General features: G+C 37.0%; 1 protein-coding gene across 5 annotated transcripts in view; it reads right to left on the minus strand.

Annotated features, from left to right (window-relative positions):
• MON2 (MON2 homolog, regulator of endosome-to-Golgi trafficking) overlaps nt 1–17,604 on the minus strand; it is a 108,464-nt gene that overhangs the window by 57,835 nt on the left and 33,025 nt on the right. For all 5 annotated transcript variants that reach the window (XM_065934726.1, XM_065934724.1, XM_065934723.1 and 2 more), the window contains 4 exons: nt 14,470–14,664; nt 4,060–4,184; nt 3,550–3,686; nt 2,616–2,769 (listed from right to left, as the gene is read on the minus strand). In XM_065934726.1, coding sequence (XP_065790798.1) covers nt 2,616–2,769; nt 3,550–3,686; nt 4,060–4,184; nt 14,470–14,664 — 611 coding nt within the window. The remainder of the gene's footprint in view (nt 1–2,615; nt 2,770–3,549; nt 3,687–4,059; nt 4,185–14,469; nt 14,665–17,604) is intronic.

The raw sequence follows: 17,604 nt of genomic DNA on the forward strand, positions 1-17,604 counted from the left end.
AGCCCAACTTTGAAGGGAGTGTAATAAATCTGGAAGAATATACTTCCATCAATATTATGTAAAAACAACTTCTGTCTATATGTCACTTAAGTTTTCAAATTATTACACACTTAAGTCAATAAAAGAACTGAATACACAATTAAGATTTATATGCATGGCTTCAAAGAAAATTCATTGGAAAAGACTCTGATGATGGGAAAGACTGAAGGCAAAAGGAGAAGGGGGTGGGGCAGAGGATCACTGACTCAATGGATATGAAGCTAAGCAAATTCCGAGAGATAGCTGAGGACAGGGAAGCCTAGCATGCTGCAGTCCATGGTGTCGCAAGAGTTGGACATAATTTAGTGACTGAACAATAACAAAGAAAGCAGTGAAAATTGTATTATACTAATCCTCACAATGAATGAATTAAAGATACCAATTCAACAGGTAAGTCCCGATGTGAACATACTAAACCATTTACAAAAGAACCCTCAATATTTTCTGGCTATTTATGATTTCAGAAGTGAGTAATCTCAGTATCTATAGCGCTAAAAAAAAACAATAAGAGCAACAACAATAAAAAACTATTTATGTGTTCTCTTAGAGATTTAGTTCAACCTTGTCTTAAAGATAAAAAAAAAGATCAAGTGAAATAAAACGCTCTACTCAAAATCATAATATTTAGTAGCAGAATTAGTTAAAATCCAAGACTCTTAATTGATGAGGATCAATAAACAATTTGTTTTACAATTTTATTAATAAAAAAGCAATTCTACAATTTGGCCAAATACTTACTCTCCTTTCATTTGTTTTTATTTTTCTTCCTGTATCATTTATCTTCACTCTTTCCTTTTAATTGTGTCTTTGCTTAATCTTATTTCCCCAGATATATCCTTTCTGTTCCTGTCTTCAGTGTGGTTACTCTCTATGCCCTTATAAATTGCTTTTTTTTTTTCTTTCAGTTAATCACTACCCAAGGTGATACTGTATGTTTGTGTCTTTACTGACTACCTCATTCACCAAAATATCAGGTCCACAAGAGCAGCAATTTTGTTCTGTGTTGGGATTGTTTCAGTTTAAAAAAATGACCCAGAGAAATGAGTAAGGAAAATTATTAATATCTCCTTCACTGCTAGAAATCTGATTTTTTTACAACTTGATATTCCAGTATACTGGGGTATACACCAGGGGCTTCCCTGGTGGCTCAGCTCGTAAAGAATCCGCCTGCAATGTGGAAGAGCTGGGTGTGATCTCTGGGTTGGGAAGATCCCCTGGAGAAGGGAGCGGCTATTCACTCCAATATTCTGGCCTGGAGAATTCCATGGACTGTATAGTCCATGGGGTCGCAAAGAGTCAAGACACTACTGAGTGACTTTTACTTTTTTACTTTCTTTTTACTTTTACATTCACTCCAATATACTCAAATTATTAGTCTTTACAGCAAGGCAAAGCATATATGAGACATTTAATAACTTTAATGTCTTTTAAATGACTAAGAGTAACAATATTTCAGTCTTCCATGATTCTTTACTTTTACAATTTCAGGCAAAATAAAAAGATGCACAGTGAAGTATCATTGTGATAACACAAAGCAGGCTGACACACCACATAAATTCATGATTTAAAGTAGTCAGAGATTCTGCTTCATACTTTCAGGCTTGATTTACTGTCACTGGAATACTGTTTTAATTATGCATATCAACTGCAGCTGCTGTTTAGTCGCTAAGTCATGTCTCACTCTTTTCGACCCCATGGACTGTAGCCCACCAACTTCCTCCGTCCATGGGATTCTCCAGGCGAGACTACTGGGGTGGGTTGCCATCTCCTCCTCCAGGGGATCTTCCCGACCCGGGGACCGAACCCATGTCTCCTGCCTGGCAGGCAGATTCTTCACCTGAGCCACCTGGGAAGCCCTCATGCGTATCAGTTACTCAAAAATATATTAATTAAACTGCCTCACAGTTAACTGTGGCAATGTTAAACATAGGTAGTACTGCTTGCTTTATCTAGGTAAGCACTAAGTTTGCTATCTCAGTTCATTAAGGTTTAAGAAAAAATCAACAATACACAGCTGAACATGTAAAAACTGTTGTTAAACTGAGAAGGGCTAATAACAAAAATTTTAAAATAACACATGTGAAATCCATTAAACACTTTAATTAATTAAACTAGAAGTTCTGTGTTAAACCCTTAAAATGTAGTCAGTTAAACAATCAACTGTTTTCACATATAGAATCCTGAAAGGTAGATATATCACTACTCCCATTTTATAGTTGAAGACACTGATATTTTTAAATAGGTAAACTAATTTGCTGAGAGTTACTCAGTATCAGAAGACCTAAGTCCATAAGGCCTGAAATCAAACCACACAGTTAAACTGAAAAGTCATACAGAACAAGTGAGTAGGTCCTTAAAAAAACACATTGTTTTATAATGCTGTTAACTGTCCTCAACTAGAACAAAAGAAAACAAAATCCAGTCATAGATAAAATTCTCAAAAGATGACAAAAGAAATTACTTCTTAATTATGTTAGAAATAGTATGTTTAAAATGTTAAGTATAATGCAGAGAGAAATACCTTTAGTATAAAATATAAACCCCATTCCTTACAATATAATGCAACTACTACTTACTACGTTGCTTTAGCACTGCCTTGTACTGTTACAGTCAGAATAGGTATCCAAGTTCCTCTATATTCAAATGCTGGTAGCAAAGTAACACCTCCACCAATCCCCAACATGCCTGAGTTAGCTGGTGCTGAGACAGGGCCACCTGAATTGTTGTTACCTGTTAGATAAGGGAAAGCAACCAAAGACACCAATTTACTTAAGTACAAATCTGTAATATTCAAACACCTGGTCAGCTTTTTAATACTATGCTGTAAGAATGGATAATGCACAAATAAATGAAATTTATCAATCCTATTTTGGTTACCAGAGCATCTCCTGGTCTCCCCAAAACACCATTTCCTTCTTTATATCAAAGGTACTAATAACTAAAAATACTGACAAACATTGTAACATATTTTTGTTAAATCACCTTTTAGTAGAGGTAAGAGTAAAGAATAACAAAGACCACTAATCAGAAAGTAAAAAATGAAAGTGAAAGAAGTTAAAGGGAATAAGAAGTTATACAATGATTTTCAAACTTAAATTATGTTCACCTGTTTTGTTAAAAGAAAGACTGACAGATACTACCTTAGTAGTAACCACATTCTTTAAAGAGAGGCACCAAATGAAGATTCTTCTAAAATGAAAATTAGTACCTAAACTTGTGTTCGTATGTGATGAGAGGAACTGAACGTATATTAGAGAAGAAAATACATTCCAGAAAGAAATAAACACAACAACCTCAGTGTGATCAAATTACTCTTTAAGTGTAAGTCTTTATACTTATATATAAAATATTATAAAGAAATCTTATAAAATATTATAAAGTAAATGTATATAATACACTTAGGTAACCCAAATTTCTCTAGTCAGAGGATTTCAATCAGTATCCTCTCAGAATAGTGAATACTGTAGATTATGGCAGGATATAAAAACCAAAACGTGACTTAGCCTTTACCAGCTTGATTTGTTGCAGCAGGACTTCCGGTGGGAGGGACAAGAAACAAGGACTGGATGAAAGAGCCCAGTGCGTTCACAATATCACGGAAAACCTTGGTGGAATGCTGTTTCATGTCATAGGACTGGCAAAATGACCTGTAAGATAACTTTAAATGTTTCTAGAGGAAATATATATTAAAATTTTTAACATTTTTTAATAGAAAACAATGGTGGTCAATCAATCTCAATGCTATGCTTAAAACTTCTTCATCATACTTGAGTGACTTTACTAACTCTGGACAAAGGTTCAGAATGAGGTCAGTGTCCTAAAAAAATTATCTTGGTCATATTAACTCAGTAAATTCAACTGACAGAAATCACTAATCACACTTTTTGTCCATACTTACACCCCTCTATTTACATATTATATACAATTTTGTTTAGAAATCATTATTTGGAAATGAGTAAACTTTCCCTAGTAGCATAAATATTAACCTATCCATTTAAGAAAATATTGCTGAGGTTTTACCTCAACAACTGAGGCTGCACGCAAAGTCTATGTATTGATTCCACTGCAACAGCTCGTAGCCACTGTGGTTTATCTGCATCCAGAAATTTCACCAGAAGTGACAGAAATATTTCACATTCAGTTACCTAAAAAATATAAGATTTTTAATAATATTTCTTTAAATCTAAGAATAAGTTACATTCTTGTTCTTAACTCAGTCCTATGGACAAACCAAATACAACCTTTCAATTTTAAATAAATTATGATCCTTAATGGGCAGTGGGGGGGAAAAAAAGTAGTTATATATGGAAAAGGTAACAATAAAAGTAAGCAGTGTCTCTCTAAACATATCCTCAAAAACTCACCCTACTGATCTTCTAACCTCGTTAATCTTTTATCCCTATTCTTTAGAAAGCACAGTGCACCACCAGGCTGTCCTCATTCCTGGAAGACAGCATGTATCGCGTATGCTCAAGTAGCCTTCAGTATATCAGAACTTCTTCATATGATCTTATGCTGCTTAAGACACAATGAGGCAATAAGCCAAAGAATGTTTAGCATGTATTTTCCAATAGGAAAACAAGAAGGAACTTGTGGCAGTTGACAGGTATAAGTTTATATAATAAAGTACTCAGAACAAGGCTAGGTACATGGCTTTATTAACTACTAGCTTTTACCTTTGGTATTAAACCAACTCCTCTGCAAGCTGTCTGTAAATGAGTAATGCCATTTAAAGCATATTCCTGACATTATTCATTAAATGTTTGATAACTGAATGAACAAACAAAAAGTAACCAGTTTATTCAAAGGTTAATGAATTGTTTCTGTTATATATTTGTTGAGGACACACTGGGACCTCACGGAGGTAAGAATGAACTTGACACTGTGGTTGCTAGGCCAAACTGAAACGTACTCCTACACCAAGGACAGCAGGTTATTGAATGTTTTAGTTGGGGGTGCCCCCAAATGAGTGAGCATAATGTGGGGCAAGGAATTTTGAGACTAAAGTAGGCCTCAGGATTTTAGCCCAAAGTCTCAGCAGCTGGTATTTTCTAATGACCTTTAGGTAGATACTTTAAAAATAGAACACTACCATGAGGATAATGCTGGAGGAATAACTAAAAACAGTATAATCCTTAGACTGCTATGACTGGGAAGTCACAGGCAGGTTTGTGATTGTCCTAAACCTGATATGGTTGGAAAGCAGTAGGATATTAAGTCACATGGCTCAGCTTCTTTATCCACCAACTTTGACGGTAACAAGCCAGGTAATCTTCTTACAAATAAAGGATAAAAGAACCTGCACCTTGCTGAGAACTCAAATGAGAAAAATGAAAAGAGTAAAAATATCCCCTAAACATGGCAAAGTGACATGCAAATATACACAGTGCTTATTATTTTTTTCTAACTAAAACTACTCCCTTTTATTAAAGAACTAAAAAAGAAAGAATCATCCTAGTGACTCCCTGGGCAACAGTTGTATCTACTGAACAATTTTAACATGAGTAGGTCCTTCAAAATGTGTACTATCTGTTTTAGAGTAAAAGTGGAATTTAAAAGTGATGGTAGAATTGAAGGCTCTTAGGTTATGCAGCCAGAAAATAAAGGCTCTCAGAAACATCAAGTATATCAAAGCAAAATGAATTATTTAAAAATACTTATTTGGCTGCATGGGGTTTTTCGCTTGCAGCATGCAAGATCTTTAGTTGTGGCACATGGGATCTAGTTCCCTGACCAGGGATCAAACCTGGGCCTCCCGCATTGGGAACCCAGAATCTTAAGCCACTATATCACCAGAGAAGCCCCATCAAAGGAATTATTAATGTTACAAAACTTGCCTTGAAGAGTTTTCATTTCCTCTCCTATGAAAAAAGTGACTACAGTATAAATTAAACACTCAATTTTATACTGTAGCCACTAAGATCTTGTGATTTGGGCAAAAGGGAGAGCCTTTCTCCTGAGGACTGGAGCTTTGTTCTCACTTCCTCCCTCCCTGCCAAGAGTGAAACTCTGACCAAAAAGCTAGGAGCTGGGGACAATGACTTGTTCTCAAGGGTATCTGTGGAAGGTGCCTCTTATGAATCTAAGTCAAGTCTTTCCCCCAAGAGGTTGCACTTGTATGAAACAGGTATCTATGGCCCACGTCCAATTCTTGTGGCACAAAGGTATTTCGTGAACACCATCGTACTAGCATGAAGGGCGATGAATGTTTCCAAATTCCTACAGTCCTTTGGTACCAGACAATAGCCAAGAAACAACTGATGTCTAAGATGAATCAAAGTCATCCTGGTGGATATTCTCATCGAAATATCACACAGATGTCTGTTAGGGACTCAAGTATATAAGATAACTGCATGCTTAGAAGACAATGAAAAAAGTCTTGGAGAATATTTAAATGCAAGAGTCTATTTACCAGGGGCTGTTTAGTGTTAACAACCTTATAGCTAGTGGATTTGTTAGTGATAAGATCCTTTGTGAGAGAAATATATATATATATATATATATATACAGAGGTGGAAAATGAACTTGCCCAAGTCAATTTAGCTAATACATTCCTTTTTAAGAGCACTAAGTCAAAGGCAGAAGAGAGATATACTAGACACTAATAATTACATTCAGTAATCTTCTTAAAGATATCTTCCTAAAAAAAGACATCTTGGCATGGAGCCTAAGCATATCAAAGAGCAGAAGAGCACCTAACTCAGATGATAGACTGTGGAAAGAACATGGTGTACTGGCTACATTATATCTGTACCTGAATGACTGGAGCATTCTTCTTTCTTCCAATCAGTCTAGACATATTAAGAGAAGATGAGTTATCTTCACACTCCTGAGCTACTAGACAGAGTAAGATATAAGCTAATGAACACTGGGGGAGAACACTGATTCTTCAGGGTAGTGGTTCCCAAAGTGTGGTCCATGGGCCCCTCGGACCATTTCAGGACATCCGTAACATCACACTATTTTCATAATAACACTAACGTATTACTTGCCATTTTTAATGTATTGACACCTGTACTGATGATTCAAAACAATGGTGGAGTGCTTTAGCAAGATTCAAAGCAGTAGCACCAAACCATACTAGAGTCACTGTATTCTTCACCATTACATACACTCAATAAAATTAAAAGGTTCTATTTCACTTAAGGACCACAAGTACAATGAACAAAAATAAAATAACAAATAAAATACATATTATTGATAATTATTAAGCAATTGATTAAATTATTTAATCAATAATTAAATCAACTATTGATTTTATTAACTCTGACCCCATACATGCATATATTTATAATTTTCTGTGTATTTGTCACAGCAAGTACAGATGAAGTACTTTTGCTGTGTATCAAAGTAAAGTGGTTGTTTCAAGGAAAAGTACAGCTGCAAACTGACCTAGTCACGTTTTTTCTCCTACGGAGACCATTTTAACTAAAAGAGCATAAGGCAAATTATGACTATTTAGACTTATGTATACTGTAGACATTTTCTCAAAATTTAACAAAATAAGCTTGTCACTTTTGGGGAAACAACTGACAGTATTTATTGTATATGATAAGATTCAAGCTTTCAAACAAAAATTAGAATTTTGGAAGACTTGCGTCTGCTACTATGACCTGGGCAGCTTTTTAATAATGGAAGACTTTTCTGACAAATGGTTGCTGATACTAACATTGATATTAACATGTGTGATTTTTGGTAGTGTACAGAGTGTTAACATTTGGAACATCTGCTCAATCACAACAAATGATTCATCAGTGAAGGATACAACGGAATGAAGCACCAGATGAATCAATGAATTTTAAAGTAACAGGGTATAAAAATATAGTTTCATATTTTTCACCTTTCAGAAAGTGTCACTGGTTCAGTTTGGCACAATATCAAAGACCAATGTATACTATTATCTGAAAATGCCTTTAAAATCATTCTGCCTTTTCCAACTATATACCATTCTGAGGACAGATCTTCTTTATATGCTTTGACCAAAACAACATACCACAAAATAATGAAAACAGAAGGAGGCAGGAGAATCCAGCTATCACTATTAAGACAGACATTAAAGAGATTTACAAAAAGAATATAAAACAATCCTTTTTGTTCTTTGGAAAATGTAGGTATCTTTTGAAAAAATAAATTTTTATGTTAACATGAAATGGGTTTTGCTATCACTCAGGCAATTTTTAATACAGTAAATAATGTTAGAAATAATCCACATAAATGAAAGCACCTCAATATTTTTAGTATAAAGGTATCCTACAACTGGAAAGTATAAAATTACTACTCTGGTAGGCCTTTTAGGAGATGTATCATTTCCAAGTTTAAATAAGGACAACACAAGAGCAATAAAAGAGAAGAATTCCACACAAGTCACATATCTGACCCCACAACTACCACACTTCTAACTTTTGACTTTGGAGAAATTATAACATCTGAACTGTTGCACACCAGTGAGCCAACTCTCAGCCTAACAAATTTTAACACTGAGGAATTAATATCCTATGTGAAGAATTCATCTTTGCAACACAGTCCAAGAGCTGCCTTGTTGTAAAGGGACGTTTTATTAGTTGGTCATCACTCCCAATTGATGAGTGAAAGACAAAAGTATGCTTTTCTCTACATTCAAGCAGCAGTATTTGATCTTCACTGCAGCTGGCTGTGCGGTTCTGTCTCCTCATTCTGCCCCTAAATCAAGGAGACTAAGGTCAAACTACAGAGACGGGTAGAGGAGCAGTACAGGAAACTTGGCCTTGGAAAGAGGAAGACATGAGAACGAAGAAAAGAGTGAAGGATAAAATGCAGTGAGGTTAAGAGTTTGGGTTTGGGGGATATAAAAGGATTACTTAACATCCTCGCTCTGCAGCTAACAAACTGTATGATCTCAGGCTAACTACAGAAATATCCTGAGCCTCATTTTTTCATCTGTAAAACAGAAATACAAATGTCTGCTCTATAGAGTTGTAGTGAACTCCAAATGAATTAATAAATGTAAAGTACTTTGTAATATCCAGAATATATTCATTCAATAACAGAAATTTCATCCAAAACTGAAATTACTAAAAATAAGATTTCTGTAGCTCTGAAAGTCACCGAATGAACTGCTAGCTAACAGAACTGGTGGACAGAAACCAAGTATCTTAGTCTGCTCAAGCTGCCCTAACAAAATACCTAGGTGGCTTAGTGAAGTGAAGTCGCTCAGTCGTTCCAACTCTTTGCGACCCCATGGAATGTAGCCTATCAGGCTCTTCTGTCCATGGGATATTCCAGGCAAGAGTGCTGGAGTGGACCGCCATTTGCTTCTTCAGGGGATCTTCCCGACCCCGACAACAGAAATTGATTTCTCACAGTTGTAGAGGCTGGAGTCTGAGATCAGGGTGTCAGCACGGTCGAGTTTTGGTGAGAGCTCTCTTCCTCGCTTGCAGACGGCTGCCTTACTGTTGTGTCCTCACACAGCAGAGAGAGAACGCTCTCCAGCAACACTGTGTATAAGCTCAGTAATTCTATCATGGGAATCCTACCCTCACGACCTCATCTAAACCTAATCATCTCCCAAAGGTCACATCTCCAAACAAGTCCACAATGGGGCTTCAAAATATAAGTTTTGAAGGGACAAAATTCAGCATCGTTTCATAAAAATAAAAGATAATTAAGTGGTAATTCCTGACGGGAACAGAAATAAAATGTGAACCCAGCATTTGTCATGGTGAAGATGTAAGAAGGCTGCCTTATTGTGGAGAGCAGGAAAAACACTGTGCTCTCCATTGCAGACTAGAAGGTATGAAGAGGAAAGGCAGAGATGTCTTCTCTTCCTACAGCCCTATCTTAGCTAAAACCTGCATTTTAGAGAGGGAAGAGAGAGAAGCCCTCCCAAGGCAACTCTGATAATATTTAGGAAATCAATAGTGAAGTGACATATATTTGGTATAGGCACAGATAATAAACTCTCTGCATTTGTTCATCAGGGAAAGACTTCATTTCTCCTTCAATTTTGAAGAAGAGTTTTTCTGGATACAGCATTCTTGACTGACAGTTTTTCTTTCAGTACTGTGAATATACCACCCCATCCTCTTCTGGCTGGCAAGGTTTCTGCTGAGAAGTCTGCTGAAAATCTTATGAAAGCTCCCTTGCACATGAACAGTCACTTTTCGTTTTCTGCTTTAAATGTTTTCTTTGTCTGTGACTTCTGACAGCTTGATTATAATGTGTCTCAGTTTGTTTCTTGAATTAATCCTCCCAGTGGGAATTTTTTGAGCTTCATGAATTTGTATGTTCCTTTTTCAAATCTGCAGTTTCAGCCATTAGTTCAAATAGGCTCTCTGCCCCTTTCTCTCATCTAAAACTCCCGTAATGCATTGTGAAATAAGAAGAAACATATATGCTGGTCTCCACCCGACTTTAGGAGAGCTCCTAAAACCCTTGTAAATATAGGTGGCTAGGACCATTTTTTGTTCCAACAACTGATCTCTAACCTAAGTTCCCGACACAGAACTTCTAAAACCCTGGGAATTTCCGGGGTAACAGGATTATCTTTTGTTCTAATGAGGCAACTCTCAGTGAACTCTGGGATAGAGTTTGGTTACCAGAGAGGCTAAGCCATGATTAGAAAGCCTGGTACTTTCATTCCCACCCTCCATTCTCTGGAGTGGGGAGATGGATGGAAATTGAGTTAATAATCAATCATGCCTACATGATGAAACCTCCAGAAAAATCCCCAAAATATGGAGACATCACCCCATGTACCTTTTCATCTGCCTGTTCACTGGCATTTTAAAATGTCCTCTGTAATAAGTCAGCAGTAGTAAAATGTTTCCCCGGGTTCTGAGAGTCACTTCATCAACTTATCAAACTCCAAAAGGGGACAATGGGAACCTCCAACTTGCCGCCAAATCACACAGAACTAGCTGGTAACCTGGAGACCCACCACTTGGGAATGGCATCTAGCACAGGGGACAGCCGCGTGGGACTGATACCTTAATGCGTGGTACAGACTTATCGCTTCAGTCCTGTCTGACTCTGTGGCCCCTTGGACTGTGGCCTCCCAGACTCCTCAGTCCATGGGATTCTCCAGGGGAGAATACTGGAGTGGGTTGCCATTTCCTCCTCCAGGGGGTCTTCCAGACCCAAGGATCGAACCCATGTCTCTTATGTCTCCCACACTGACAGGCAGGTTCCTTAACACAAGCACCACGTGCGAAGCCTTTGCTAACTCTGGTAGATGTCGGAATCCAAGTGAAGCGTAGGACACCTGGCTGTCAGAGATGCTCAGTGCGGGGTTACAGAGGCATTGTGAGTGTGAAAGAGACCCAGCGTGTCTTCCTCAGACGTGCACATATCGCTGTACTTGATGCCGTCCCAGAGGGTCTGCTCGTTTCCTTTTCTTTGGCTCCTCTGACTTGATCATTTCAAATAACCTGTCTTCAACTTTGCTTATTCTTTCTCTACTTGATCCAGTCTGCTATCTTCTTCAGTGAGTTTTTTCCAACTGAGTACTGCATTTTTCAAATTCAGAATTTATTTGGTTCTTTTTTAGCTTCTCTCTTTACTGATAGTCTCATTTTGTTCATATGCCATGTTTCTGACTGGTTTTTCATGTTCTCTTTCAGCTATCAAAGCATCTTCATGATAGTTATTTCGAATTCTGTTGGGCAACTCACCGACCTCCACTTCTTATTGATTCTGGCTGTGCTGGGTTTTGTGGCTCTGAGTGGGCTTTCTCTAGCTGCAGTGAGCAGGGGCTACTCTCTAGCTGTGGCGCACAGGCTCCTCACCGAGGCAGTCTCTCTTGTGGAAAACGGCCTCTAGGGCACATAGGCTTTAAAAGGTGCAGCGCACACAGGTGGTGACCCCAGCCTGTGGGATCTTCTCTGAGCAGGGATCAAACCGCGGTCCCCTGCACCGGCACTCAGATTCCTGACCACTGGACCACCAGGGAAGTTCTGATCGCCATTTCTTTAACTTCTATTCTATAGAATTAGACAATATAGTCAATTTCTATAAATTTATCTTCTTCCTTTGGGCCATGTTTTCCTATTCATTTGTATATATTCTCATTTTCTGTTCAAATTCGGGCATTTGAAGAAAAAAAAAAACTCTTTATTGTTTTTGTAGAGGAAAAGATCTTTATCAATCAGCCCAGCTAGAGATTTTGGGGTCCCCTCCAGCTGCTTCTGTCAAAGCGTGTTCTCTGGGTTTGTGTGTGATCTCCAATACTTGGCCACATGATGAGAGGAAGTGATTCACTGGGAAAAGACCCTGATACTGGGCAAGACTGAAGGCAGGAGAAGGGGACGACAGACGATGAGACGGTTGGATGGCATCACCAACGCAATGGACATGAGTTTGAGCAAGCTCTGGGAGTTGGTGATAGACAGGGAAGCCTGGTGTGCTGCAGTCCATGGGGTCACAAAGAGTCAGACACAACTGAGTGACTGAACTAGTATCTGTGTTATTCTATGATCTCCCTGGTACTGTAGCAAGCCACAAGGTTTGACTTTGTTCTCAGCAGACCCCTGGCAGCCAAGTATGTTGCGGCCTTTCTTGTCAGTGTCTTAAGAGTCAGGTAAGACAAAAATCAGTTCCTTGGGCAGTACCCCAAAAGTCAGGATATTGGTTGCACATTTCACCCTTCTTTTTTACATAAAGGAGAATCCATAAGTTAGGAATTTTCTCTTGATCATACCATGCTATGCCAGGGGTGGGATGGGGTATGGCAGGAAAGTGCACTGGGCTTTCTTACCCACTCTAATGAACTTATCTTGGCCTTAAACTTGACTGGGGTGCTATAATTTCTAAGCTTGGTGTCTAAAGTTCACATGAAGGCAATCTGTTCTGTATATTTTAAAGTTGTGTCTCTGTAGGGGAGGGAGTGCCTAGAGCTTCCTATTCTATCACTTTCACTCCGGTTTACATTTTTTTTCTAAGTTTGTTTGTTTTTTTTAAGTTTGTGGACTGAGACAAACTGTAAACAAATACAATACAGAAAATACAACAACTAACAGATATAAGCTTTCCATCTTTAGAGAAACTAATCTACCTTTAACTTTTAGCAAATGCTGACAGACCTTTCCAAATTTCTAAAAGTAAGGCTCCCTCCTAGCTCAGTAGGTAAAGAATCTGCCTGCAATGCAGGAGACCAGGGTTCGATTCCTCGGTTGGGAAATCTCTTGGAGAAGTAAATGGCAACCCACTCCAGTATTCTTGCCTGGAGAATCCCATGGACAGAGGAGCCTGGCGGGCTATAGTTTGTGGGGTTGCAAGAGTCAGACACAACTTAGCCACTAAACCACCACCACCAATCAACATAAAGACTCAGAGAATTTCTCTCCATTTTAACTGTATATAATTAGACAACAAAGTCTTGGTTTATCAATTAAGTATAATTATTGGAAATTATATCAAATACTCACATTTGTGGGGAACAATGATTGTAATTTTTAAAAAGTTAGAACAAAATAGTCCAAGTCAACAAAGATGAGTACACCAAAAGACTCTCAAACCCTTGGCACCAAACCCTGACAATTCACAGTTCCCTAAACAGCAACACATTCTGAAATGACTTAATTTCCTACAGCATTTCCAAGCAATGTATTACATACCTTACAGATATATCTCGTGGCCAGAACTAATTATAACTACAGTGCTTATAAAGATTATTTCAAAATGCATTTTACATAAATGGATTTGGACTATAAAAAGAAAATCTATGATAAGTGTACCATAAATATAGAAAACAAATTTTCTTCAAGTTTCCATAGAATTTAGTATAAACTACTTATACTATCTAATAGTTTATAATGTTGGTTATCGCTAACATTTAGCATACTGACTTTTCACTGAAGTAGATGATCAATAACCAATTACTTTTGTTAATTAAAATTAAGGATATAAATTTAAAGAATTATAAACTGCTGAATTTGACTTAACATAAAATTTTAAAGAAATATAATATACTGTTTTCTCTGAAAAATATTATTTAATATTTAAGAGTCAATCATTACATAGAATTATGATCAAAAATATCACAATATATCTTGCATCCAAAAATGTATGCAAAATAGATATAACATTGGACTGAAAATAAAAATTAATTTCTAATGCTACACTTCAACAAATTTTATAATAGGTCATATGTATGGTGGTATTAAAAAAAATTTGGCACTGGCAGCCTTGGAGAGAAGAAAAAACAAGAACTAAGAAAACAATGAAGCATAAAATGCAGTGGGGTTATCAAGTATAAAATACCACATAAACACAAGAGTTTCAAGAAAGGAAAGAATGAACTTTCAAATACCTTGGAGATTACCTGTAAGTACTCAAAAAAAAAAAAAAAAGAAGTTGGTTTAACTGAAGTAGCTAAATACACTATAATAAGATCCTGTTTTCAGAAGAGGCTTCATGCAATTACATACACAAACACATATGAAAATTAGCACTTACCAAAAGACTGTAAAACTGCTTAATCAGAACAGATACTACTCTCAGCAAACGCATGCAGATGGGAAAATATGGTTTTTCAACTGGTGCTGGAGAAGATGAAGTGCTGGAACCTTGTCTGAATTTTATATTTGGAGAAAAGAGCTTTATCACAAGAGGACATACTCTTTCTTTGAGGAGGAAACTAAATTCCTGATGCTATTTGCAAAGATTAAAAAAAAAAAAGAAGAAAGAAAAAAAAGAATTAACTTACTTTGTACTTAATGCTTATAAAAGTCTCACAGTTAATAACAATCTTCAATAATCAGTATGAATAAAATTATAAGTTTAAATAGTTTATTTTAAAGTTTACACACAATTCTGAAATTAGTATTCCTCTTTGAGAATATAAGATCAAATGATAATATTTCAAGAAGTTTTAAAAAGAACTGAAATTTAAAAAAGAACATTTAATAACTGTGGAATTAAATGATGTTAATTACTAGGCATTTTAATTTCAGTAGGACACTAGCAATTCTAGCAATTAAAAACATAAAATACAGAAGAAAATAGATTTTACAAATTCAAACAGATAAAGCATTTAAACAGGAAGCTGAGAGGAGAAAATTTGATTAATAAAGTAATTATATAATTCAGATTTTATTTTGTGAAGATAATTCTATTCACATGCAGATTTATTAATTAATATTTTGTTCTAATTAGATCACTTGAACAGAACACAATGAGTTGATAAAAAACACAATAACAGACAAGCATAATTATTTTAAAGTCTGGGAATCTTACAGAGAATTCTTAAATTTTACTTATAATTATGGCATAGTATGCAGAAAACCTCCCTTAACTTGTTAATTCCCTCAATATATTAGCCAAAAGTAGTCTTATTATACTGACAAAAAAAGGGCCAGTCTACAGTCAATGTTTAACCTCAAATATAAAAATTATTCTGTTGTTTTAATCAACCCAGTTTCACTGAGGCCAAGAACAAAGATACAAAAATAAAAATCAACCAATCCAATCCTTTAATCTTACAAAAAAGGGAAGATAAGGCACAGAGTAGTTTTTTTAATTTGTAAAATGTATTTTTTAAAAAATCAGATTCATTCAAGAAAAAATACAGGTTTACTAGCAGAAAAAAGGAAAGAAAACACAGAGAAGTAAAAAGATAAAAATAAAAGTTTGCTTAGTATCTCCCAGAGATAAGTTAGCGATTCACTGTTGGCTCCAAATGTTTGTCCTTCTAGCTTTTAAATTCATTTTAATGTACTTTTAATTCTTCCCCCCCCAAATGGGATCTTGTGAAGGGTGTTCCTGGTTGCTCAGTCGCAAGCAATCTGCCCACCACGCAGGAAACACGAGTTCAATCCCTGGTTCAGGAAGATCCCACACACCACGGAACAACAAAGCCTGCGTGCCACAACTACTGAGGCTGCGAGCCCTAAGGCCTGTGCTCCACAACCAGAGAAATGAGTGCAGTGAGAGGCTTGTGCACGGCCACGAGAGGACTCACTGCAGCTGGAGAAGGCCCACACACAGCAGCAAAGACCCGTACAGCCCCCCAGAAAACAAATATTAAAAATAAAATTTTCTTAAGTTATGTGATTTGAAATTCTACTTCCACATCTATAGCAGTTTCATTGACAAAATGAAAATCATACTTAAGTCCATTTTCATACTTTGCTAAAGTCTTACATAACAGTTAACTCATAAATATTTCAGACAATTCCTAAAAGTTTTATGTTAACTTTTCCCCCTCACTATTCAACTACAACTGTGTTTCCTAAACAACCCCCATCAATCTATACTCCATCTCCATTTAAACTATTCTTGTTATACACATCATGATGTATTTATCTGTGGCCAAAGCAAACACTGCCTTTGCAGTCTTACCAACTTTCACTGAAGGACCTGACATAACTGATTCTTAAAAGGAAAGCTCAAATGCATTCCTACCTTTCTGGCCTCCATGCTCTGAGTCTCTCGTATGCTCATCCTCTCATGCCCAACTGTTTAACAATGAGGTTCCTCAGAACTCCAGAATGCCATGTTATCGCCATAGGTGATCTCATTCACTCACATATGTGCCAGTGAAGTTTAAGTTTATAACTTGAGCCCAAAATCTTACTTTCAAGCTCAAGATATATAAATCAAACTACTATTCTGTGTACACTTGAGTATCTCAAAAGGAGTAAGTTCAAAACTGAACATACTACCCTTTCTAGCAAAAGTTCTGCTCATAGAATATTCTCTACAGCTCAAGCCATAAAGTCAGAAGTCATCTTTAATAAAATATAATTAGTTCTGTAATTCACTCCATTCATTTTGAAGAAGGTAAAAGACTGCCTACTTCCTCACACTTCAGTGCTTTACTCAGCATTTACTGCCAACTGTGTAACGTGTACAAGGAATCGTGATGTTCTTCTTCAGTCGCTTAGTCATGTCCACCTCTTTGCGACCCCCGTGGACTGCAACACACCAGGCTTCCCTGTTCTTTACCATCTCCGGACTTGCTCAAACTCATGTCTGTTGAGTCGATGATGCCATACAATCATCTCATCCTCTGTCGTCCCCTTCTCCTACTGCCTTCTATCCATCCCAGCATCAGAGTCTTTTCCAAAGAGTCTGCTCTTCACATCAGGTGGTCAAAGTATTGGAGCTTCAGCATCAGTTCTTTCAATGAATATTCAGGGTCAATCTCCTTTAGGATGGACTGGTTGGATCTCCCTGCAGTCCAAGGGACTCTCAAGAGTCTTCTCCAACACCACAGTTCAAAAGCATCAATTCTTTGGTGCTAGCCTTCCTTATAGTCCAGCTTTCACTTCCATACATGACTACTGGAAAAACCATGGAATTTTCCACAGTTTGTTGTGATGCACACAGTCAAAGGCTTTAGCGTTGACAATAAAGCAGAAGTAGATATTTTTCTGGAATTCTCTTGCTTTTTCTATGATCCAACAGATGTTGGCAAAAAGATCTCTGATTCCTCTGCCTTTTCTAAATCCAGCTTGTACATCTGGAAGTTCTCGGTTCATCTACTGTTGAAGCCTAGCTTGGAGGATTTTGAGCATGACTCTGCTGGCATGTGAAATGAGGACAACTGTGTGGTACTTTGAACATTCTTTGGCATTGCCCTTCTTTGGT

The sequence above is a fragment of the Muntiacus reevesi genome, chromosome 4 (genome assembly GCF_963930625.1).
Source record: "Muntiacus reevesi chromosome 4, mMunRee1.1, whole genome shotgun sequence".
NCBI lineage: Eukaryota > Metazoa > Chordata > Mammalia > Artiodactyla > Cervidae > Muntiacus > Muntiacus reevesi.